The 26,490-nt window shown below is 39.8% G+C and overlaps 1 protein-coding gene and 1 pseudogene across 2 annotated transcripts; one reads left to right on the forward strand and one right to left on the reverse strand.

Moving 5' to 3' along the window:
- LOC144537079 (uncharacterized) lies at positions 1 to 10,477 on the reverse strand. Of its 2 annotated transcripts, none has more exons than XM_078280502.1 (3): positions 10,409 to 10,477; positions 6,468 to 6,616; positions 1 to 2,954 (listed from the first exon to the last, which is right to left on the reverse strand). In XM_078280502.1, exon 3 carries the CDS (start codon positions 2,940 to 2,942, stop codon positions 2,184 to 2,186), a length of 759 nt encoding a protein of 252 aa, XP_078136628.1. In that variant the 5' UTR covers positions 2,943 to 2,954; positions 6,468 to 6,616; positions 10,409 to 10,477; the 3' UTR covers positions 1 to 2,183. The 2 variants fall into 2 exon arrangements, with proteins under 2 accessions (XP_078136628.1, XP_078136630.1); XM_078280504.1 differs by having other exon boundaries at positions 6,468 to 6,619; positions 10,409 to 10,466.
- LOC144537489 (uncharacterized) lies at positions 3,123 to 24,885 on the forward strand (annotated as a pseudogene).
- The last annotated feature ends 1,605 nt before the right edge of the window (positions 24,886 to 26,490 follow it).

Raw genomic sequence — 26,490 nt, forward strand, 5'->3', positions numbered from 1 at the left:
TCAAAGGCCACACTACTTTACATTTTATTTGGGTACTGTAATTCAACAATCAAACGTAGATACATTGTTCAGAAAGAGTACACTTTTGAGTGAATTACACATGAAATATACTGATAAAATGAAATGTTAGGAACTCATTTTTGATACAAGAAGGCTCAAGTGTTGCTGGCATAAAACAGAAGACAATGTAATTTTTTTAACAGGAGGAATGAATCACACATTATGAAAATGTATAGATATGTTGCAGAGGGCAACTAGTGAACATCTATTGGTGAATTAAGACTTGAAATGGTCATTACGTTTCAGATTTTCCTGTAATTAAACCCTTAATGACGCTTTTTGAGTATATACAGTACATGTTACCTTGCATGGCAGCCAGATTCTCGCGTTATCACAAGATCATGCGAGAATCCTTCTTGTCAGGCTTGGCTTGTTTGAACCACCAGCAGTTCGGACCAATCAGCATCCGGTAAAGAGCTACTGTTTGATCCAAACAACAATAACGGATGTGATAGACAGATTGTACATTCAATTACCTCCCAGCTGTTTTTTTTAAAGTGATTGCTGTTTTCCGAGGGCTCCAATGACGGCTTTTCAGATGGTAGTACTGAAGCATGTGTTAAAGTGTTGGGTTTGTTATTGTAGTTTGTGTTTGACACCACCGGTGGTTATGTTATCTGTTTTTGGTTCGAGTTAGAATCTTCTTTAGGTAAATTTAGGGGGATGAGCTGAGTGTGACTAATTGTTTCATGCCATACTAATCATTAGTGATGTCCAAACGAAGCTTCATGAACCATTAGGTGTATTTGTTGACTCCACTAGATGGCAGAGATGTTCACAAGTCATGTTTTGGAAGTCCAAGTCGAGTCTCAAGTCTTTGAGCTCGAGTCCAAGTCAAGTCTCAAGTCTTTGAGGGGCAAGTTCAAGTCAAGTCTCAAGTCTCTGGCCATCTGATCTGTCCTTAACACTGTATTGTTAAATCTTTTGAATTCAAACCATGTCCTGTAGCTACCATTCATACAGTACAGTATCAAAATCAGTTGTAGGATAACTTTATGGGGGCTACTGCAATGCAATCTGAAGAAACATAAATTAAGAACTCTGTTTCAATTTCATAACTGTATTTTTCAACATTTCAACTTGTGACGGGAAAAATATCACGTATGCTTTAATGGAGCTAGCTTAACTTTGTTACATCCAGAACTTACATTGGGTCTCCAACTTAGGAAATCGTATAGTCTAATCTTATGCTACTTAACATATCCCTCTAGCCCTCTGACCTGGTGAAATATTAACCTAATTATATGGATACAACTATAAAGATACAATTTGCTTGTTCCTAGCATTAGCACAACACTTTGCGATGGTTAGCTTGTTACCTGTGACGATGTATGCTAAATTTAACGTCTCTTTCACATTAGCAAGTGACTGACCTGCCTGGGTGCGTTTTGAGATGCCTGATGAAGTTTGACGTTGATCCGGCATCATTTATCTTGGTGCCACACACCTTGTATGTAGCGGTTCGCTTACTGCCACTGTTTACCAAGTTATTGAAAGCAAAACTAATGACAAAAGGCACAACTCCGGGAGGACTTTGTGTCACCATCATCAATGCATTTTTTGATATGTGAGTGTGCGCACAAAAAGCATATAAGGCATTACGTTGCACATTATGGCAAAGGGCAGGGGACAAGTAGCTCGTCATACATTTCCCCAACGTATATGGCCCAATAAAACCGCTTTAGATTTAAGAAGCAATAACTGCATGAAAACGGGTTGTTGACGAGTCTCGAAGCTCAAGTCCGAGTCAAGTCTGAAGCCTTTTGGGTCAAGTCGCAAGTCAAGTCTGAAGTCACTGTTTGTGCGACTGAAGCGCGACTTATCTCGGACTCGAGTCCCCATCTCTGCTAGATGGCACTCTTGGTTTAAAAAGAAAGGCTCAAGGAATGGCAATTCAGTGTGCTTTCAACCCTTTGTTGGACAGAGAGAGCCGTCTAGAGGGCACAGAAAATAAAGAAAATGTTTCATGAGGCTTCATCTGGCCATCACTACTGTGTACAAGGAAGGAGGGGGGATTGGGGTGGACCAAGTGTGAGGCCCTGCTAAGGATCAGTTCTACAAGGGTGCTAAAGCATGCATTACACCCTTAGTTTAATATTTTGCACTTCCTGTGACTCAAGCTGTTACTCCAGCTGTGACCCCACCTCCAGCTGTGAATCCCGATATGACTCCTGCTGTGACTCCAGCTGGGCACCCAGCTCCTGCTGTGAATCCAGCTGTGACTCCAGCTGTGACTCCAGTTGGGCCCCTAGAGCCAGCTGTGAATCCCGATATGACTCCAGATGTGACTCCACCTGTGACCACTGCTCCTGCTGTGAATCCCGATATAAATCCAGCTGTGACTCCAGCTGTGACTCCAGCTGGGCCCCTAGATCCAGCTGTGAATCCCGATATGACTCCAGCTGTGACTCCACCTGTGACCACTGCTCCTGCTGTGAATCCCGATATAAATCCAGCTGTGACTCCAGCTGGACCCCTAGATCCAGCTGTGAATCCCGATATGACTCCAGCTGTGACTCCACCTGTGACCAATGCTCCTGCTGGGAATCCTGATATAAATCCAATTGTGACTCCAGCTCTGACTCCACCTGTAACCACTGCTCATGTTGTAAATCCTGATCTAAATCCAGCTGTGACTCCAGCTCTGACTCCACCTGTAACCACTGCTCCTGTTGTGAATCCCGATATGACTCCAGCTGTGACTCCAGCTGGGCCCCTAGATACAGCTGTGAATCCTGATATGAATCCAGATGTGACTCCAGTTTGGCCCCTAGATTCACCTGTGAATCCCGATATGACTCCAGATCTGACTCCAACTGGGCCCCCTGCTCCAGCTGTGAATCCTGATATGGCTCTAGCTGCAACTCCAACTGGGACTCCATCTGTGACTCTGTCTGTGATTGGACAGATGTGAGGTGTTGTTAGTTTTGGTGAAAAGCATGTTATCATATCTGCTTCAGCTTTCAACATTTGTGAGTAAAATAAATGAATCAAACAATTAATAATTAAAGCTGCAAGAAGAGATGAACAGGCCCTCGCCCCTCCCGGCATGTACTGGCGGGATGCCGCTGTATATTTCCTATCAATCTGACACTGTGGACACGAGTTAGACATTATTGCTAATATTTTTAACCGACACATCTACCCCTCCTGCTCTCTCCTTCACCTACTCTTTCACCCACACAGCCAGACCCACTGGCAGAGGTGGTGGTACAGGCCACCTCATCACCCCCAAATGGAGATTTTCTCTCTCTACATGCTGCCACATTTTACTCCACTGTCTTTTGAATTTAATCCTGTGAACTTAACTCATCTGCTACAAATAAACATTATTGTTTTCTACCGCCCATTAGGTCCTTTGGGGGAGTTCTCGGAGGAACTAGATGTCCTCCTTTCAAACATCCCTGAAAATGGCCCTCCACTTGTTCTTCTTGGTGACTTCAACATCCAGACAGAGAAGCCCTACAGTGTTTCCCACACATAGGCTAATTTGTGGCGGTGAGCCATACGATCAACCCCGGCCACCACATATGGCATTTTGTTATTCTTTTTCTTTTTTTAACGCTATTTAAAACACGCAGCGTATTCGTTCAGCTGCATTTCCTTTCCCTGCTCTCTCCGTCTCTCTGTCACTCATGTGTCTCTCTCACATAGGCCACACACACACACACACACACACACACACACACACACACACACAGCCCCTCCCCTCCGTGCACACAGCGTCTGTCTCCATGAATACGAGAGAAGATGGCTGGCGAAATTCACACCTTTACACAATCACACATTAAAAAGTGCTATAAAAATATTTAATATTCTGAATATAATGTTGTCAGTGTGTTAATGTAGGAGTCCCGACCCGACTCTTAGCAAACAAGCGATTGCGCCTGCTGTAGAAAGTTAACTAGTCGCAAGTTTGCGGTAAAATGCAGTTGGGTTGTCGAGGTCAAAACACTATATGTAGCAGCTGTGAATCAAATAAACTTATTATAAATCATTTTTTTACTCTTACACTGAAGGTTTGCTGCTTCAATCCAGATGAGTATTGAAAAGTACTTTCCGCGACTGAAAAAGGCACATGTTGAGGATGAGGACCTGCCTGAACCAGAGGTATCAGTCTGAAACAGAGCTGAACAGTCCGACCAGTGTAATTAGTTACGTTATTAATTTGTTTACAATATTCTTCAACCATGTGCTGCTCAAGCAGAAAGACAAGGTCAGGGAGAGAAAGAGATAGATTTGTTAGGCATTGAAGAAAGAATAGGAGAGGAGGACAGCATCCAACAGTCACTGAGCGACTTCACACTGCTAGAGCAGCCTCTTTCGTCGTCATCCTTCAGGACCTTTCTGCTGCTTTTGACAAAGTGAACCATCAGATACTCATTTTCATCCTTGAGGATCTGGGTGTTTTAAGGTGCTTACACACCAACCAGATGGCCGACCGTCGGCAGAAAAGGCAGTCGGACTGATCAGTCGGGTCCCCGAGGTCCAAAAAAATGCCTCAAACACACTGAGGCGACGCCGACTTGAGCGTGCACGAAACGTAATATGTCTCCATAGCAGCAGGCGGCGCTTCTCTGTATTGTTTCCATTAACAGTCTATGATTGTTTCCCAGAAAATGAAAACCGGCAGGTGATTGGAAGAACGCGTCACGTGGGTCTTTTTTCTCCGGAAATTCACAGCCAGACTGTCATGGCGGCTTGTTCAGAATACGATCTCATATTGTACTAAAATAGTTCAACAAAACGTGTTTCTGAAAATATTTTAAGCGAGAAATAGGCCATGCAGTTGCTTCATTTCAGATCAACAAAGGTCAGTTTAAAAGATTTTCCCGACTGCCCTGTCTCCGACTGAGCATGTCGGGTCGGCCAAAATGAAGGCCGACGGCTCCTCCAATGGACGACGGCACGGAACACACCAAACAGACTTGAGTCACCGACCTCGCCAGACTGTCCGACGGCCGACAATCGGCTTGGTGTGTCAGCTCTCTTATGCTCTGCACTCTCTCTCTGGTCAAAGAGGGCACTTATTGGGTAACTTGGAGAGGATCTTTGTCAGAAACGTGTCCACTCACAACTGGGGTCCCTCAAGGTAACATCGTGGGTCCCCTATTCTTTTCTCTGTACACCAACTCTCTCGGTTCCATTATTCACTTACATGACTTTTCATACGCCAGCTAAGCAGACGACACCCAACTGATTCTCTTTCTTCCCCAGTGTGAAACCCAGGTATCAGCATGAATCACTGCCTGTCTCTCATTGGATGTCCACATACCACTTGAAACTCAACCCGCAACACAAACGAGTTGCTTCTCCCACCCAGGACCTTACTATCACCATCAATACCTCTGTGGTAATCTCCATCCAGACTGCTAGGAACCTGGGTGTTCGACGACCAAATCCCTTACTGCCAATATTTCTGTAACAATCAGATTGTGTAGATACATGCTGCACAAGATCAGGAAGATCTGGCCTTTCCCTTTAAACCCAGAAGGTGGCTCAGGTTCTGGTTCAGGCGCTTGTAATCTCACGTCTTGACTACTGCAAATCCCTCCTGGCTGGTCTGCCGGCTAGTGCCATTTGACCTCTGCAGTTCATCCAGAATGCAGCAATTTGACTTGACTTCACCCCATGTACAAAGTCTCAGACCTTACTGCAGCGGCCGCGGGTTTGATTCTGACCCATGGCCCTTTGCTGCATGTCATTCCCCCTCTCACTCTCTTTTCCTGTCTTAAACTGTCCTTTCAATTAAAGGCCTAAAATGCCCAAAAAATAATCTTCATTTTATGAAATACACAAATGTATTTATAGTCAGATCTACTTGTGACCCAGATGGGGCAGTGATATTAAAAGTCTAAATGATTGGATTAAAGGGCTGGTTATTGTTAAAAAATGTCTAATACTGGAACCGATACCAATACTGTGACTTTAATACCGGTTCCTAAACTTTTTTCGATATTTTATAAAACAAAAATAAATGCAACATTACAACACAAATCTGTTAATGTGTTTTTCAGCTGCTACTACTACGTGAGCCCCGTCTCTGTGTAACGTACCTAGGAGGTTTTCCTGCGTGTCTCTACGACGTGTAACACTAAACAGCCAGTCAGCAGCATTACTAGATCTTGGTAGAAGCATGCTGCATGCTGATTGGCTCATTGACGCTAATGAGATTTACTCCTTAGGGATTGAAATTGGGTATTAAATGATGAGGCATTTTTAAATACTCGATACTAAGGAGGCTATTCGGTCGGTGCCTAAAAAAGTATTGAATTTGGTACCCGGCCCTATTGGATTTTTTTTTCGGGGGGAGATAAAAATAAAACTTAAAAAAAAAAATTAAGAAAACTAAAATTAAAAAAGTTACATCACACACTGTGAATCAAAGGCAACCTGGGTTGACTTACCAAGTTAATAACGACTGTCGTGGGACTCCTTAGCTCGACTTAGTTGTTAGGTTTTGTGAAGCCTGATAACCACGGCAGATATTCTGGCCTCGGTATGTTCAACACGATTCGTGAGCTGAATTGTCCCAGATGACTCCGACCTCAGGTTCCTGCTGAGAGAGAAGAACACAAATATGTTATGGTCAGTTTGTACCGATGACCAAGAACATCACAACAACTAAAACTACCACTTGCATACAGTGCCTTGCAAATATGTTAAACTCACCCTGCTAAATCACTCATTTGACTAGAAAGCAATTAATACATTCATATGTTTGTATATATGATATTTTAATTCAAAACAATCATATTTGGCTTGGGACCAGTTCAAGTCCCTGTACCAACCAAGTACAGAGTGTGTACTCAAAGCTTCAGAATCAGATAATCGGAATCGCCAACTATTTTTTTATGAAAAATAGTAACAATACTCTGATTCCAGCTTATGAATATTTTCTAGTTTCTTCTCTCCTCTGTGACAGTAAACTGAATATCTTTGAGTTGTGGACAAAACAAGACATTTGAGGACGTCATCTTGGGCTTTGGGAAACACTGATCCACATTGTTCACCATTTTCTGACATTTTATAGACCAGACAAGTTATCTATTAATTGAGAAAATTATCCCAGATTAATCGACAATGAACATAATTGTTAGGGGCAGCCCCCTCGCTCTGAGAGCTCTCCATTAGGAAAGATGCTTTTTAAAATTGTTGCTGCCTTTTAAAATGGTTTTATTTTGTATATTTGTAGTATATATTGTAGATGTTACATTGTTTGGCATTCAGTGGACAGCAAAGGAAGAATATCATTGTATAGGGAGACATGTTTCCTTACTGTGCATATGGCAATACACTTTGAATTGAATTAATACAGGTGTATAGGTCCTGTTTGTGCATGTTTTTGTATTTTGGGCCTGTGTGTGTAATGTGATGACAGAGTGAATATTTTTTATTTCTTCTCTGGGATTAATAAAGTACGTCTTCTTCTTTAAAGAGGAAACTGGGTCGTTCACATTGTCAGATATTCTTTTAAAACTTGTCAAATCAAACTGAACTTAACTTTTAAAAAATGTCAGCATCCCCAACATGTAACAAACTAGAGCACATTTTAAATTCTACTGTCATTGGATCCGTGGCTCTGCGGTGGCAGAGGTCTACTACCCGTACATCTAAGAGTAGAACAACTTAAGTTGAACCATATGTTTAACATTGTTAATGGTCATGCCCCCAAATATTTATGCTCTAATGTAACCATGGTCCACACGCAGCATAGTCATAACACTATGGTCAGCATCCACTCTTGCATAGTTCCTAGAGCTAATAATGCAATTAAAAATCCTTTTACACTTTTATCATGGCATGGAATAGTTTGCCTACTGCTACAAAACTCCTATCATCACGAGGGTTTTTTAAAAGAAAGGTCAAGCAGCTTTTATGGAATATTTATTGATGAATTGGATATAGTTTTTACAGCATTTTTTGTTTCTTATTTATTTTGTTTTATGCGATGGCTTTTTTTCCCCTCCTAATACTGTATGTCTTTTTAGTCTGAGTTTGTCTGCTTCTTGTCTATTGTTTCCTGTGTGTAACACCAAGGACCGTGCTGGAAATAAGTATTTTACTTGAGCATGTCACCCTTTGGATTACCGTTTTATCGTCTTGATCTAGAAATCAATCAATCAATCAAAACATGTGACAACAACACGTTTTTCCTCTGACCAAAAACGTCCACAGGACTATTGCCACCTCTTAAGGTGGCAATAGCCTTTTGTGAATTTCTACAAAAAAATGGATGTGATGTTTACATATGTATGGTTTGAAGCCACCTGGTGGGTTAATAGTGCAACTGCAGGGAGAGTGTTTTCCCCCATTGTGCCTTCAGCAAAGAGCAACACATTGAAGCTGGAGAAATGAACGTGTGCATTTTGAATAACACACTGTTGATTGTGTGCTGTTGTAATGTTGACACCGGATTAAACAGAAAGCAAGAGCAAGAGCAAGTCCTGTGAGGCCATTCCATCCTTCCTGTGCCTTAAACATTAGGGGACACACATCAATACACAACGTTTGTTTGTTTTTTATTGACAAAATGCATTATACATAGAATTAGGTAAACAGCACATACACCTCAACTGTAATTCTTATAAAGATATAAATAAATAAAACACACAAAATAATACAAACAATACAATTACCCATTCATTACATATAACAATAAAAAGAGGTACATGTAAACATAGAAAAATCACATCTAGTCAGAGGTTTCATCTATATCAGGGATGTCAAACTCAACTTCACTGAGGGTCACACTAGAAAATAAGAATCACATCCAGTGCCAGACATGTGTAGTTTATTAACATGCTTTTATTTAAGAGAAAAAGTCTTTGACTGTATTATTGCATGTCTCATATAGTCTTCTCACTTACAGTTTGGTCGCCCTAAAAAAGTCTGCAGAAAAAGTTCCGTAGCCATCGTAGAGTTTATCAAATCAAGCAAATCCAAGATTACATTTTTTACAGCAACCTGTTTCACAGCCTGAATATGAAAACTCTGTGATTATGTGGGGAATTTGTGAGTCACAAAGTCAGAAATCTGCCAAATTGAGTGTGCGTAATTACCCTTTGAAAACAGTTTCCTGCTTTTTTGGTTTGGTGCACAACTAGTGAACCTGTGAACCTAACTTGATATGCGGGTGGATCATAATCTGCGAGGGGCCAGGTTTGGCCCGCGCGCCTTGAGTTTGACACATGTTCTCTACAGTTTCCACAAGTTTAACACTTGTTGTTGTTTAACAATCTAAGTAACTTGAGTAGAGACTTTAGTTCTATGAGAAAAGGTACAAAAGGGCGCCCGGATAGCTCAGTTGGTAGAACAGGCGCCCCCATATAAAGGTTTACTCCTCGTTGCAACGGGCCCGGGTTCAACTCTGACCTATGGCCCTTTGCTGCATGTCATTCCCCCCTCTCTCCCCTTTCATGTCTTCAGCAGTCCTGCCAATAAAGGCCCAAAAAATTATCTTAAAAAGAAAAGGTACAAAATTAGAAAATACATTTTTGTTTGGGAATATAAAACGTGGCCTATAGAATGATGAAATTAATGAAATACTCAAGAGTACAGTTAGAGGAAATGTTTTATTATAATAAAGGGGCGTGGTTTACTTCATAGGCTGTGTATTTGTGTTATTACATTATCTGGGTCACATAACAGTGATATATATCCAAAATATGGATCCTGGGATTCATTCAAAACTTTATTTGTATAAAAAATTATTATTATTAATAAGTAAAAAATAAATATTTTTGACTGAAAGAGACAATTTTATTGTGAATCGCAATTATTTCTACAAATAATTGCACAGCAACATTTTGGAATTGTCACAGCTCTAGACCCAGCATCTGGAATGGGTTGTTTCTTTAACCCGCCTCGTGACAAAGTGCGCCACAGGTGCCTGAAGGAGTCTGTCCACTAATGACCAAAAAGCGCGTCCGGCGCGCTCCCGTCCCGACATGGCAGGACACCTGACTGCGACCAGCGCGCGCACCCGTCTTAATGGACACCGCCTCCATTCTAGTGGATCACATTATTCACACACACGTTTCACTTCTAACTTTCAACTACAGAACTCGCGACTTTACATCTGTAAGCGGTTTATTCCAAAATGAACACGCGCGTGAGCGTAACCAGGGCGTTCCAGTGCGCATGCGAACTGTAGAGCTCTAACTTAGCTCTTTTTTTTTTTTTTTTAATACTTTGTGAAAAACTCTCAACGTGAAGAGTTTTAAAGTCCGGACTCCTAGTTTGATATTCTTCAGAGTGTCTTTAAAGGGACGTGTGTGTCCGGTCCTCACTAATCCTCCAAACATAATCATAATCATAAACATCAAAAGAGTCAATGCTTACAAACCTTTCAGATGAAGAGAAGACGCTGCGACACCCACGAGCACACAGAGTGAAACTTAACTGCAAACAGGAAGGAAACCACTGACAGAGTTTCAAAATAAGTGCGTTCCCCATCATGTTTGAAATATTTCCTGAACACATCATCAGACAGACACGCAACCAGAGGGGGAAGAAGTACTCTTTTCTTTTACTCAGCGATATCTCAGTTGGACAATACTCTGTTACAAGCTTTCAAAATCTTCCTGAAGTAAATGTGCAAAAGTGTTATGAAGAAAATGTACTTAGAGAATAAAAGTACTCACTTAGCAGCCAACATGGGCTCTGTCATTGTTACATTATTAATATTATACTGTTAGATTAGTATTATTATTATTGTTATTATTATTGAGTGCAGTGACAAGTAACTTGTAATGTGTATGCTGTCAGTTTGTATGAAATCAAATTGTACACGTATTATATGGTTGATTTACTGTATCACAACGTTATATGCTCATTATAGGTTTTTAATCTTCATCTGCAAAGTAGGCCTAAATACTTATTTATTTATTTATTTCAGGTTTATTTAACAGGGACAATGCACACTAATAATACATCAAAGTAAAATATGCCAGAATTAGCATTTCACTGATTATTACATTCAGTTATTTATTGCAGATGGGGGGGAATGAATGTTGAAATATATTGTTAAACATATTTTAATAAACTAAATAAACTAATATTAGGTGTTTTTTTTCACATGAAATATCTTCAAATCCAGATAAAAAAAAACAAAACAAGATTGTGACCGTCCAAATTGCCAAATGGGGCTGCAAAACAGCGTTGTTATGGAACCAGTCTCGCATTGCCAGACCTTGCTCCACAGCGCTGCGGAGGAGGGTCTGGGTAGTCCTAGTCTTTATCCACGACGTTCCACTTCTGGGACTGCTCCGGTGCCGCCGGAAATTCCGCATGATGTCCCTTATTTCGGCCGGATGTCCGTTACCTTGTGCTTTCTTTGTGTTGGCATTTTAAACTCTGGTCGATTTATGAGGACTATGGTTAACTGCTCCTCAGAAAGAAATGCCAATTAACCAGAGCATGTTTTTCTTCCATTCCCCTAATGCTGTGTAGACTAGCCAGACCTTCCTCCGCAGCGCTGTGGAGGAAGTAGAGCGAACGTTAAACTGCCTCACTGCAGTTTGGTAAAGTCACAGTGAGACACGGCAATGCACGTAAAGCGGACACAAGTGTGGTTACACTTTTCAAAACTTCATGCAGACACCGTTTGCTGCAATATAATATCATAGCGAGATCGCCGTCTAAACACTCAAACACTTCCATTTAATCGCTCTGCTCCAAGTAAAGGTCAACTCTGGTAGGACGTAAACCAACAACCTCTGAGTTTAACAACTAACTCCAGTATTTTAGCCGGAAGGGATTATTCCAACAGGGATTCTACAGTTTGCAGGTTTACTAATTCCTTTTGCCATTAATTGCCATATTTAACCCTCCTGTTGTCCTCAGGTCAAATTTGACCCGTTTTCAAAGTTTTTTATATCAGAAATATGGGTTTCTTACAATCAAATTGCCCCAAAATAACTTGGATGCATGCGTGTACATTGTATGGAACCCATACCACATTGTTCACAGGTAGAATTAATGATCACTTCCATTGAATTGTGGTTGTTTTATTCAACTTTTATAGCATTTGAAAAACATTTTTTAAATGGTTTTAAAACAGTATCCTGACCAAACCAGTCTGTGATTCACTTAACATCCTCTGATCTAAACTATTAGGCAAAATAGTTAATAGTTTCTGTAGTTTAAACTCAAAAATTAGGTGTAATGTCATTTAAATTAGGTTTATTGACCATGAATAAAATAAAATAAAATAAAAAAGTGCCAAAAGCATTTTAAAAAAGCGCCAAAAACGTCGGAAAAAGCGCCAAAGGTTGACCTCACAACCTTTGAATCACTGCTTCTGAGATTAGTTAGAAGTCCAATGCCCTGCCCATTGCACCACAGAGTCCACATGATAAATCCCACAGCATGAAGACATTAATTCAAGCTGTAATCTTATATTGTAGTTCAAATGTTCACTGCCTTAACCTTAAAGGAGAATTCCGGTCGATTCCAACCCATAGCTCTGTTGTTTGCAAATTAGGAGTACTGTCAGTAGCGAGAAAAACGAAAACAATCGGTGCTGCCTACACCGAGTTATCCTCCTGCTAGATTTTGCAACGAACAGGCTTAAACAGCTGTCACATCTACTGCAGTCAAATTCGCTGTGTTCCCTTGGAAGGAATAACTGCACATGGCGAAGGAATAACTGCAATGGCATTTCGAACATGTTTAGAGGCTAAAAACATGTTTAAAACTTGCCCTGTTTAAGCCCTCTTTAAGCCTGTTCGGTGCAAAATCTAGCAAGAGGATAGCACGGTGTAGGCAGCACCGATTGTATTCGTTTTTCTCGCTACTGACAGTACTCCTAATTTACAAACAACAGAGCTACGGGTTGGAATCGACCGGAATTCTCCTTTAACATTTCTGCACGAATTCTTCATTTGAAACTATAAACATAATCTTTTCTTCTTCTAAACACTCAAACCTTCCTTTTAATCGCACTTCTGCAAGTAAAGGTCAAACCAACAACTTCTGAGTTTAACTCAAAGTAAATTCAGTAAATTCCGTATTTTAGCGTGAAGGGATTAATCCAACAGGGATCCTACTAGGGGTGGGCAATATATCGATATTACATCGATATCGTGATATGTGTCTGGATATCGTCTTAGATTTTGGATATCGTAATATCGTGTTGTCTTTTCCTGGTTTTAAAGGCTGCATTACAGTAAAGTTATGTCATTATCTGAACCTACCAGGCTGTTCTATTATTTGCCCTTTTCCCCACTTTGACATTATGTCCATATTACTGATGATTATTTATCTAAAATCTAAGTGTGAAGATATTTTGTTAAAGCACCAATTGTCAACCCTAGAACATCGCAGCAATATCGATATTGAGGTATTTGGTCAAGAATATCGTGATATCTGATTTTCTCCCTATCGCCCAGCCCTAGATCCTACAGTAGAGGCCTGTTGTCATTGATTGCAATATCTAAAGCTTGACTCTGGTTGGACTCGAAAGACTCAAAAGCCTCTGAGTTTAAATGGAAATAAATTAGTTTTTTTAAGGAGAAGGGTTTATTTCAACAGGGATCCTACAGGTTGAAGGTTCACTAATGCCTTTTTACAGCAATATCTAATGGTTGACTCTGGTGGGACTCAAACCCACAACCTTTGAATCACTTCTTCAGAGATTAACTAGAAGTCCAATGCGCTGTCCATCGTGCCACAGAGCCCATGTGAATGAAAAGTAAATTGTCACAACAACAAAAAAACAATGCATGAAGGGATTTATTGACCCTATAACATTGATTACTATACCTTTAAGGTGTGATAGAACAAGGCGCTCTATTGAACAAAAGTGGAAGCTACTTATAAAATGTTGTAAAACACAGTTATTGTTTGATAAAATTAAGTCATTGAACTTCATAATTCATCACAGATTTAAACAGTTTAAAAACTAAATAAATAAATGAATAGATTGACAAATGAAATGTCAAACTTCACCACCTGTATACTGGTGGCAGCACTCACTTAGACAATATGAGAGTAAAAAAACACACCCCGGTCCCTAACATATCATTTATGTTTGTATATTTATTTATTTATAAATGTTAGCATACTTAGCATCAACAACGGAGATACATTTATTTCTGAAACTGACCTCCTGAGCATGTCTTGACACCCAGTGAATGTCCCTCCCACCCTCTCCACCTTCTCCACCCCTCCACACTCTCCACCCCATCCATCCCTCTACCCTCTCCACCGCTCCACCTTCTCCTCCCCTCCACCCTCTACACCCCTCCACCTTCTCCTCCCCTCCACCCTCTCCACCCCATCCACCCCTCTACCCTCTCTATCCCTCCACCTTCTCCTCCCCTCCACCCTCTACACCCCTCCACCTTCTCCTCCCCCTCCACCCTCTCCACCCCATCCACCCCTCTACCCTCTCTATCCCTCCACCTTCTCCTCCCCTCCACCCTCTCCACCCCATCCACCCCTCTACCCTCTCTATCCCTCCACCTTCTCCTCCCCTCCACCCTCTACACCCCTCCACCTTCTCCTCCCCTCCACCTTCTCCTCCCCTCCACCTTCTCCTCTCCTCTACCCTCTCCGCCCCTCAACCTTCTCCACCCTCTCCACCCCTCCATCCTCTCCGCCCTTCCACCCCTCCACCCCTGTCCCAGTTGAACTTTCCTCTTTCTTTTCCTCTTAAAAAAAGAATGAACCAAATTGTTTTTTAAATAGCATCGCAAGTGACTAATGACTGAAACACCCTAAAAGCCATTGCAGGAGAGATTTTCTCCGCAAGACAAATGGAATATCAGCAGAATAATTAACTTAATTAACAAATTTGCATGCATATTCATCAAGCCATTGATGTCGCTCCAGCAGCAGCTTGATGAACTCTGCTGTAATAAGGATCTCATTTACATTTTGCCATCCACTGCCATTTGTAGATGAAGATGGGATGAACTGGAAAAAAAAAGAAAGGGAAAGAGAAATGAAAGCGAGACACTGGTTAGCCAGAATCTATGTCCATACCATGAAAATACATTAATGTTTTGTTAAAGGAGCATGTGGGTGATGCCGGCTGCCCAACAACCTATGCCAATTCTGTCTCTTGGCTACATGATGTCAACCAGGCTCCCCTGCCTCTTGTGTGTGATAGAAATCTCCACTGATCCTTCAGATAAACAGGCCAGTTAGCCTGCATGACATTTAAACTGATCTTGTGGGTAATGCATGTATAATGTGATAGTAAATGCAATCTTTATGTCTATTGTGGGGAAAAATGTAGATCATAGGGACTTAGCTGATGTGGTCAGAATGTGATGCTGGATTTTTTGAAAATGTTATTAAGCCAAATTTTAGAACACTGCATAACAGTGGTGCTGGATACATTTTTTTAAGATTTTAAGTTTTTTTTTGGCATTTAGGCATTTATTGTGACTGCTCAGACATTAAAGGTTTCACTCAACTCCACCTATTATTCCAACCTCTGCATGCCACAATACATACAGACCACAAAGGACATGTTGGTCACTTTTATGATTACTTAAAGCTTTAGTGCGTAACTTTTTGATATTAATGAACGTCCGTTACATTCAAGCCATTACCAAATGAGTTGCTACAAAGCTAATTAAGACTATCAGCTCCACACAACTCTCTCTGTATATCTAAGTATGACTATGTTCAGAAGATTTTGAAGACTTTCCCGCGCAGAAACCCGAGTGACTATACATATTTATTTATTTTTGTCACCTTCAACTGTGCAATATGTCATTTCTATTCATCCACACCTTACTAATCTGTATATCTGTGTTGATATACTGTCTGTTTATAGAATGGTGTTTATTGTGTAAATATAATTAGCGCGACCACGGAAGGCTTGTATCATGTGGACGTGCTGACAGTTTTGTTGTCATTACTTAGAATTCCTCATGGAATTCCTGACTGCAGACCCGCAGACCTCAATGTGGGTGGAGTTAAACGTTTAACCCCGCCCACTCTCCAATATTTGACCCCGGCATCACCGTGATGCTTCCTGTTCGCGCCAACGATGTTTAACCCCGATTAACCCCGCCCACTCGCCAACATTTGACCACCATGATGCTTTAGCTGCACATGAGCTAATATTTAAACTAACGTAATACTAATATCAGAGTGCATTCGGCGGTGTATGCACTGTAATGAGACTCAGAGTACAAGAAAAAAATTTAATGGATAGTCAGTATTTTGTGACTTTGTAATCATGTTTTTATTTTTATTTTTATGTATAGAGACACATTGCAATCATACGTACAGGCCCCCTAACAGACAACCCTGGCCCCTGAAGACCCTCAACAGCAATCAGTAATCTCCACTGGCAAGCGGAGAACTGTAACTTGTCCACACTGTCAACTGAAATTAAACATGAAAAATTTAAAAACGGAAGCATACAATTGGCTTTGAAACAGTTACTAGGGACAGATTTTTGGCATGCGAGTGTGTGGATCCTAAAAATGTGGTGTTTGCTGTTGAGAAGTCATTTTTGTTTGCCAGCAACACCAATCCATGTTGTAAAAATACTCCACACACCAAAATTGATGTGCGAGGTGGAACAATGCTGTCGCAATGCTGACTTTGCTGTGAGGTCGAGGATGCTCTCTTTTGAATGTCAGCATATACAGTCCTTAATGTTCTGCCGACGTGCAGACAAACCAGCAGTTGATTTGCCACAGGAGGCCTTGGTGGAAATGGTGGGAAATAAATGGTTTGAAGAGGATCGCAAAGCCAGTCTCCTTCAGTCTTCCTTCATGGTGTGCCCCTGTCTGTTAAGCTTTCTGTTGGTGGCCCATCCACAAAATTTCACATTTCTGTTTACGAGCCAAAGGTGTCATACTATTCTAGGCTTGGAAGGGTTGTGGTAGCATACAACAGTAAGCAGAACAGCTGGCATTGCCCCTGTTCTAAAGCTAGGCATTCTTGTCTCCACAAATCAGTTGGAAAATGGCACCTTTTTGCAACACAAAGGGAGCTGTTTAAAAGGGTTAAATCCACAGAACAAGAAACCATTTCACCACAGCCCACCACAGACCAAACGTACACAAGTGAAATGAAGGAAGGGTCTTATCCACCTAATGACCAAGGGGTAGCAAAAATGCTAAATTACCTTCTTTCATATAAAAAGTTACCTGCTGAACTCCCCAAGGCTGTCATTGAACAGTCAAGAGATGGAAAGCAATTGGGTACCTTGCCGAAGCACCTGATACCAAAGGAGTCCAGATGCAAGGAGTGTGATGACATACTTACTGACCCTATACTCACCACTTCAAAAGGGAGGATTCTAATGACCACAGGCATAGTTGAAGGTGAGTGGTTTGAATGTTTGATTGATTCTACATTTTTACATCTTTATCATACAGTAAGGTTTCACCCCCAAAAAGAAAAGGAAAAAATGTATTACTCTTAAAAGGCATGCATGCAATTTGTACACCTTTTGGTTCAATTTTCTTATTAGGCATTTCAACCTACAGCAAGTCATGCGTGAAGTGTGGCATGTTCTACAGATACCAGGAGTGGGATGATGGTCTCCACAACTTTGATGACCACATAATCCTGTCTGTGCACTTATGCCTTACAATAAGGAATGCATTACAGGTGAGGACTTAAAAATGTGAAAATAGATTGTGCTTGATGAAATATTTGTCACACTACACGAGACACACACACACACCACACATTAACAAGCCCGCTTGTTCATATCCTTCTCAGACATGATAGCGTAATTTTGACCAGCAAATAAATGTGACAAGAAATGTGTGTATTGGATGAAATACTGTGAAATATGCTTCGTCTGCACTTAAAGGTATAATATGTAACATTTCTGCATTAAAATGTCTAAAAACGACCATACCTATGTTATATATTTTTTGGAGTTGTGTTCTTACACTATCCCAAATGTTTCCACCAAATGGCAAACCCAGAGAAATTTGTTATTTTATTTTCAGACACGGCATGTTTCATTTAGTCGCCCGTCAGTGGCGTCATATAACCTTTCACCCTCTAGTTACTCGTAACTCCCGTCAAAGCATGGCACCCAGATGATATGTTCAGGAGTAATTGTAAATCGTACAATGTCACAGTAAAAAATACTTGTAACCGTAATACTGCTTTTTCTGTCACAAGGCATCATTTTGTGATTAATTACATGACACTTTGCAACACAGTAATACAAAAGAAACCTTATTTATTGATACATATCAATATCAATCAAGCTTAACGTTACTACAATGTGTTGGTTGACAAGTAGCTAACGTTAATGCTAATGCTTGGTGGGTAACATCATAAGGTTACAACATCGTTCATCACGCTCATAAAGTTATTAGTAGTAGCCTATGATTGTTTTGACTACAGATAAAAGCAGCGCCGGACTAACCCATGAATAAGTTCACTAGTAACGTTAACATTAGATGTATAGATAGACTAATCTAATGCTAATTTAGCCAGCTAGCTAGCACTTCATTTGGGATGAGTGCTGACAACACCCCCAGGACATATATAGCTAGTTACCGTTAGCCCCTAGCCAAGCAACAGCCACCCAATATTACAGCAATCCTTATCTGGCCAGCACTTAACTTCAGTGCCAGATGCTAACGATGCTAACGTCAGTTTAATGAAGCGTCGGGAAACAGGCCATATCAGAGCCAGTCACAACAGCAGCCATCCACAACGTTAGCTGCGTCTCCGTTAGCGCTACCGGTGTTCGTGCCAAAAATCTCCTCCGTGCCGAATTTCTCCCCCCTTCGCGTTTGGCTGTCTTTACAGTTAGCTAAATTAACCCGACAAAAGGTGGGTTAAGCACCAAAATGAATAGTTAAGATTACAGAAACGTGAAGGGGGAGATCGTTCTGGGCAGCTTGGAGATGTTCTGCTGCTGTACTGCTGGCTAATGTTAGCTTGCTGGCTAACTAACTAACTGGTCAGCTAGCTACCAATACAGATCAAATCAATAAAATGTAAAAAAAAACGTAATTATGTTGGGGACAATGCAGCTATTTTCTTAGAATGACATGAATAAACGTTACTAAACGTAACGTGAATAAACTTGAATAGGTGCACTCGCCCGTGAACAGATGCATTCTAACCAGCGATGTGTTTAACAATAAAAACTACAACTCCCATAATTCCACGCAACCTCCCAACGTCATCAAACGTCTGTGTTTACAAACCATTGTTTTGGTTGAGAGACACCTAGTGGCAGAAAGTTACATATTGTACGTTTAATGCATAATTTCTGGAGTCTTTAAATGTCAAAATAGAGTGGTAGAGATGATGTATATTTCAATTAGATTAATATTGCATTTCACCTGTCCCCTCATTTTTCCAGAGACATACTGCTGTCAGCAGAGTTGTTGAAATAATTGAGGCAACTGAGGGAGTGTCCTTCCCAAACAAAGAAAGGGTTCTTCAAGGGTATCTCCATTTTGAGACCCTTACTGAACATGACTACAAGTTTGCTTGTGTATCATGTGGATACAGTCCAGCTGTTGCTGTGATGGACCTACATAAGAAAGGTGTTTTCAATATGCCATGTAAGTTTGACAAGTTTTTGGTTCTCATAATTTATAGAATTAAATGCTTGTCTCATAACTCCTCTCTCTGAATTATTAAGATGAACAGTCACAGGGTTTCCACATGTCCTGGACTACCCGACATGTTGTCCAGGAAATGCCTAATTTTATTTAATTTGACGCACAACTTTCTTGTTTTTTACCTCCTTGTTTATTACTCTTATAATCATCCAAAATGACACAATGTACTTGAAATTGTTTTTCAAGTTGGGGGAGCCCAGATTAAGCTAACCAGGACTTTGAAAAAAAACCAACATAGAATTCACCCAATTATTTTGTACTGTAGACATCTAAACACAAACTTTTCCTTAAAGAGTCAGTGACATCGAGGGGCCACCCCAAGACTATGATGGACAGGTGGACATCAACAAATTCTGGGATGCTGTTACCACAGAAATCATCAGTCGGGGTTTCATGACATGTAAGTCATGCAGAAACGCGATTTTGAGAACAAAATGTTGTGTAAATAAGTGTGTGAATTCATTGAAAGTGGTCCCTAACATTACTACTTTTTGTTTCCCAAGGCGGTAGAAACAATCCTTTTATCATGCCCCCAAGCCAACACAACTGGGCTCCATGGATTGGCCCACATACTAGACAATCCACTGTAGTCCTGAACACAGAACATGACAAATTACAAGCACCTAAAATGACTACTGATGTTGATGACCAAATGTCTAGTGATGGTGATGACACGCAGGTAAGAAGAGCGCTCAGCTGATGAACTCCTTAACTTAAAGGTGAGTTCTAAAAGTGAAATAAGATTTCTGAAATAAATGTTTTGGCACTGACAAAATATGCTTAAGATAAACATTGACTTAGAATTGCTTTTGTACAACAGGTAGAGGAGGTGAGAGCGCTGTGCAAGCAGTGTGGTTTGGACAGCAAAGGCTCCAAGATGGATCTTGTCCTAAGACTGCGTGACAAGATGTCCAATAGGGTCACCTACAACAAAGTTTTTGAGAAGGTATGGGGTGCCTCTGGTGAGTGAAATAAAATATGACATTTCAATAATTTGTAAGTCATTTAATCCCTGAAAATGTACATAAGTATTTATAAACACTTATGTTTTGTTATAGGTGGCAGTGCTGTAATTACTTGTCCATGTGGCATTGTGTGCTCTGTCAAATTTAATCTACGAGCGGAGAGTCCACGTGATTAAATGGATATGTTACTGTCATGGAAACACTTTCCCAACATCATAGTCTACGACTATGCAAGGGGACTGGCGTTACATGGCAACCGCTGACAACCAGGGACATTCCATCCTTTTCAAGGACTGTTGGTGGAGCCTAATGTGGACAACATTAAGCAGGCTTCAGAGGAAAAACTAACAGTGAATATGTCTTGGTTGAAGCACCCCAAGGTACCAGCTGACGATAATGGCCATCCTCTCACTGGGTCTTCAAAGCATTTTGTTCTTAGTGATGTGTTCCACCAGGGCAACAGCAGAGATGAGAGGGATGTGCTGAGAAAGATCCAACACATGCCTGAGCTTGCTGGTTACATCAACAGTCAGTCTGGAGCAGCTGTTTTCAGGCATGAAGAAGAACAATTACTTCTTGAACATGACGACACCCTCAACCCATATATTTCTCCAAAGAAATATACTGCACCACTACAATGTGGAAAGGAACAAAAAAGCAGAAGAGCAATTTTTTGTTCCAGAAAATGGGTTGATGCAGTTGGACAGCTATGGAAGACTCATGTTGGGTATGCTGTTCCTTTGTGCTTTTTTCCTCCTTTAACACTTGTGCAAAGCTGGAAACAATATAAATATGAAAACCTGTATATTTTTGCTGTGTTAATGCCAATGGCATGAAATTTGGGAACTTTTTATAGAATTCCAAAATTGTAATCTCAGTTACAATTATAGATTTAAATTGTGTTTAAACCTCCTGTTTAGAATGGGTACATTTGTAAATTTGTTAGAGTGGTGCACAAGGCTTAATCCCTTTTTTCTTATATGCTGTTATATCAGAAAAAATTTAGATAATTTCATTGAACAGCTCCTTCTCTACAACCTGTGATGTCCACTACGTCCTTTGGCTGCGGTGGAGGAAGTGAGGAACAACAGAAGTATGAGTCAGCTGCTCTGATTGACATTAGGTTTTATGAAGCAACTTTCATATATAACGATTTTTTTTGTGTTCTTTCAATTAGTAAACAATGACAAAGAGCAGACAGACTTCACCGGTCTTCAGAAAGTCAAGCCAAACAAGGCATGCTGGGGTCAGGAGTTTCAGAACATGCAAAAAAAAAAAAGGTGATGCAAAGCAACTGTACTACGAATTGTGCTTACTATTAAAAGGTACAGGTCTTGATTTTTTTTTTCTTCCCCTTAGTTAATGAAGGTTTTGGATAGGACCAAAGATCGTAATTAACACCTAGCATTTGTAGTCCTCACTCAATCGGACTTTTGTAGTCTGGGATTGATTGAGGACATGGATGGAACAGTAAGAATCGAGACCATACTGTCTTTACGCTAATGAGATGATGCTTATTGATGCAAGTTAATTTAATTTAATTTAATTGTTAAAAACATTTTATAACCCATGTGTCTATATTCTGGCAGATCCTGAACAGCTGTCTCGAAGTTATAGAAAAGGTAATGTTTGTAAAATATGGAATTGATACACACAATTTCTTTTCAACAATAATAGATCAACTATATCTGTTACAGAGAGTGGCGGGAGAGTTTGCAGCAAACAGCCATGTCACAGAAACTTGGTTTCCGCCAGTGTCCTTGAACCCTATGGATCACCTGCCGGTAATTTCTTTATTGATTCTTCAATATGTTAGCTTTTTTGTTTTTTTAAATAATGAAGTAATTTTTTTAATAAATGAAGTACTCACATTTTATATTAACCTATTTTCCTCTCTAGGAGAATGCAGCAACTCTGCAGTGCATTCTGCTCCCAGTTTGGATACCTGGACACTGGACTATATGTGTACGTACATTTCGTTTTAGGCTTTTATGCTTTTCTGTTTAAACTTACTATAAAACAAAGTTTCCCATTGCCAATCTTAATCATTGCCATAATTGCAGTGCATCACAGCTAATTCGTCTTTAAGCATTGCCTGTAGTTTTCTGTTGTGTTCTGTACAAGGTCAACCTTAAAAGTCATAAAAAAATGACAGCAAAAATGTGTGTATGTGTATCTGTTCATATTCTAACACATTTAACAGATAATGAAACCACAGAAAAGGGAGATTTACTTTCTAGATCCCCTTTATGGCATTGGCTGGAGAGATGACAGTCAAACCCTACCATTCAGGTTTTTGGGACAATAAGGTTTTGTTCCATCTGGATGGTGGTCCTTTTTTTTTTTTTTTTTAAATCTACGGTTCTGTTTTATATAAACTTTAGATGTTTTGGCACATTAATGTATGTTCCAACCTCTGTCAAGTTCCTAAATGTTCAAAGCATTGATTATATGTTGGTGTATAAATGGTTTTTAAACTTCTATCGCTCAGACCTTGTCCCCTGGACCTTGGAGGACTTTTGGTGCAGATGATAAGGTATTTCTTTAAATAAATCTTATGAACTGTACCACTTGATCATCATTCTTTCATTAAAAATGGTATATTGCTTATACCACAGGGCCTACAAAAGCAAGGTTCATCCAACAACTGCGGCACGTTTGTTTTGATGGTAAAATGTTAGGATATTTTACTGATCATATTTGTGTAGAAAAGTTTTTCAACTTATTATTCCTGTATTTACGGCATGCAAATTCAAACTATTGTTGCTCATACTGCTTGTATTTCTTGACATTGTTAGACATGTTTAGTAAACTTTTTACACTTCATACACTGTTCATACATGGAAGTCCTAGGAGACAGATGCTGATTTGATGACATGATGTGACTTCATGGCTCCCTCTTCTAAATCCTCAAATATATTCCTGGGGATGTCATCAAAATTGATCAAACTAAACCTATTTTTTCTTTTTTTTTTACTTTTCCAGTATGCGTTTTATGTGGTGATGGAGGCACAGTGTGACTTCAACGAGGTATGCATAAATTATGACGACATTTCGTCACTTGTAATTTTGTTTTTGAGATACGATCCAACACTTTACTAAAATCAAGTCATATGTTATGTTGATTGTACTATGTTATATGTAGCAGCCTGTATGTCCAAGACAAATTTCCCTTGGGACAAATAAATAATCTTGAATCTTGATTGACTTACTGATTTCCCAGTTGATTCCACCTGTCAGACTTCTGCTACTGCCAGTCAGGAGGAGCCTGTCACTCTACCTGTAGCCTTCATGAGAAACATGTTTCCAGTGTGTTTTGGAAATGACCATACAATTGTGTTATTAGTGATTTATTTATTCTTTTCCAAAGGGAAACATGCATCAAATAAGGAAATGGTGGTGCCTGGTTCTCCTGGAAAACTTTCCTATGATGTAAGTCTGTAAAATTATTAAGGCTTCACTTTAAAGTTTAACATAAATTGTCTCAATGATAATTATATTACTACATTTTTTGTATAATGAATGGATATCATTGACTCACACAGATCTAAAGAGAAGATGGCCAAAAACAGGAAAAGACGACTTGAACATCAAAGAGCACGGGTATGCTGTCATGATTACTGGGATAGTCTTTAACCAATGTGAAAATGTGTTGAAAACTTAAAAGAATATCCATGTGCACAGCAGTGATGTCAGTGATGTGTCAACTGGTGCAGGATAAATGAGTGTTAAACATTGTCTAATAATTATGGCACGCTCCATCTGTTACATATTTGCGATGGATCTGCTAAATTTTGTATCTTGTTTATTTTTCCATTTAAACACATTGCTCAGTAAAGTTACGAGTATCAGTAATGGGACGCAGCTGTATTGTGGGCTGTCTATCAGCAACTGAGGATTTCAATACACACCTGATCACAAATGTAAAAAATGGTATGTACTGCAACGTTAAACAAAATGCCACTGTAATTCGGTCAGTAAAGAAGTGCAAATGATAATGAATCACTAAACTGTACCTATTCATTGTAACATGTTTAAGAACAAGCCATTGGTCAAAAATGACCAATTTAAATGCAGTTATGACTGCATGTGGGATTTATTTCTGATTTCAACTTGGGTCTTGTAACTAGGTCAAGCACCCAATCCTGAATGACATTCAGAAAGCAATGAACTGGTTCAACAGCCACCAGCCACCAGGGGAGGTGATGGAGTCTCCAAATGGACCCTGCAAATCAGATAAAGGCACTTCAGGACGTTCTAGAAGGACAACTGGATGATGGAAACAGAAAGGATTATTTTCTCATTACCTTTCAGCACCAAGACGACATGGAAACGTTCTGATGAACAACACTTAAAAATCAATGCCATGTTCCTCGAAGAGTGATATAATACGATCTCTACCTGAGACCCAGACCAGTACATGATTGCTATAGTTCTTATTGTCATTATTATTATTATTACTATTATTATTATTTTCATAATTATTGGTGTTATTATTATTATCATCATTATTATATTATCATTATCATCAGTAATATCATTATTATTAATTTCATTATTATTATTATTATTATAATTTTTGTCATTATGTTCATCATTAATATAATTTTTGTATTTCATTAACATTTTTACTGTTTGCCTACTTGTTTTATGTTAATGTTTGTTTGTTGTTCAATAATTTGTTGATAAATAAAAATAAAAAAACAGTCTAGTGATCCCTTTAATTTTGATAACATTAAGAAAGTATCTCAGGTTACATTTGATTATGATAAATACACATTCAAATATATTACTTTTTTATCATTTAATGCATAATTAAGGTAATTTAATTAGTTACTAGGTAATTAGGTAGTTAATCTGTTATTTTGTGAAATGCATCAATATTGTATTTCATAATTAGTAAAACCAAAGATTAAGTTCATTGTGTTTAAATCGCTGCATTTCGCCACATTCATTAAGGTTTCTTGTCTCTTCGGACACCGTATTAAATGAGTTGGGCAGTGGGCAGGGTTAAACGTTTAACTCCGCCCACATTGAGGTCTGCGGGTCTGCAGTCAGGGGCTTCTCGCTTTAAGAGCCAAAAAGTGAAGTTCATCGAGTGGCCACTTGAAGATGGCTCCAGGAGTGAGTCAATCCCCATGTACTTTACAGCAGAATTAAACACGTTTACAGCCTGGTACAAAAAGCAGTTGTGTTCCTTGTAGCTTAGTTCCCCCTCCATGAGAACTGGGGGGCAAATGTTCATAATGTGCAGTTCTAAGAACGTTTTGCTTTGAGACAGGTGGGTGCAGTCCATTGACATATATATAATGGACCAACAGATCCCGTTCCTCTGGACGGAGACCAGTGAAGGCCATTAGAAGCACTTCTGTGGTGATGGCTGAGCGTTACTGAGCAGCCTCCAACTGAGAGAGACAACGTAAATGTGACGTGAGCAACCTGTCTGAAAGTTGTAAGTCTTCTGGTAGCTGTGCCAAGAGAAATCTCAATCGTTCCCAATCTTGGAGAGATGGAGAGCGTAGGTATATGTAAGGAGATAACATAGGCACAGGCTAATTACTGCTAACTAAAATGCTAGTTAACATTAGTAATTACACTTAAACAGCTAATGTGAGACGAAACTGCCTGAGAGCTTCTCCTGTACTATACGGTCATTTCTCTACTGTGCGACAGTACGTCGCGTGGTTATGACACAATCGTTAGCCTATTTTTATAAAAACGTCTGCTACGGAGCCATAACGTGAGGTACAAGGTAATGGAGCGTTTTATACATTGTCGTGTTTCTTTAGAAATAAACAACGGACAAATAGAGTCTTTAAACGCTTCAGATGTAAAGTTATTTGCTGTCAAAGTGGCGCCAAAATGAATGGCAGTCAATGGGA

The sequence above is a fragment of the Sander vitreus genome, chromosome 22 (assembly GCF_031162955.1).
Source record: "Sander vitreus isolate 19-12246 chromosome 22, sanVit1, whole genome shotgun sequence".
NCBI lineage: Eukaryota > Metazoa > Chordata > Actinopteri > Perciformes > Percidae > Sander > Sander vitreus.

Bases quoted from the DNA above. Each gene is read 5' to 3' on its own strand.
- LOC144537079 (XM_078280502.1), bottom strand. From the start codon at position 2,942: ATGGAGTCCCAGTTGGAGTTGCAGCTAGAGCCATATCAGGATTCACAG.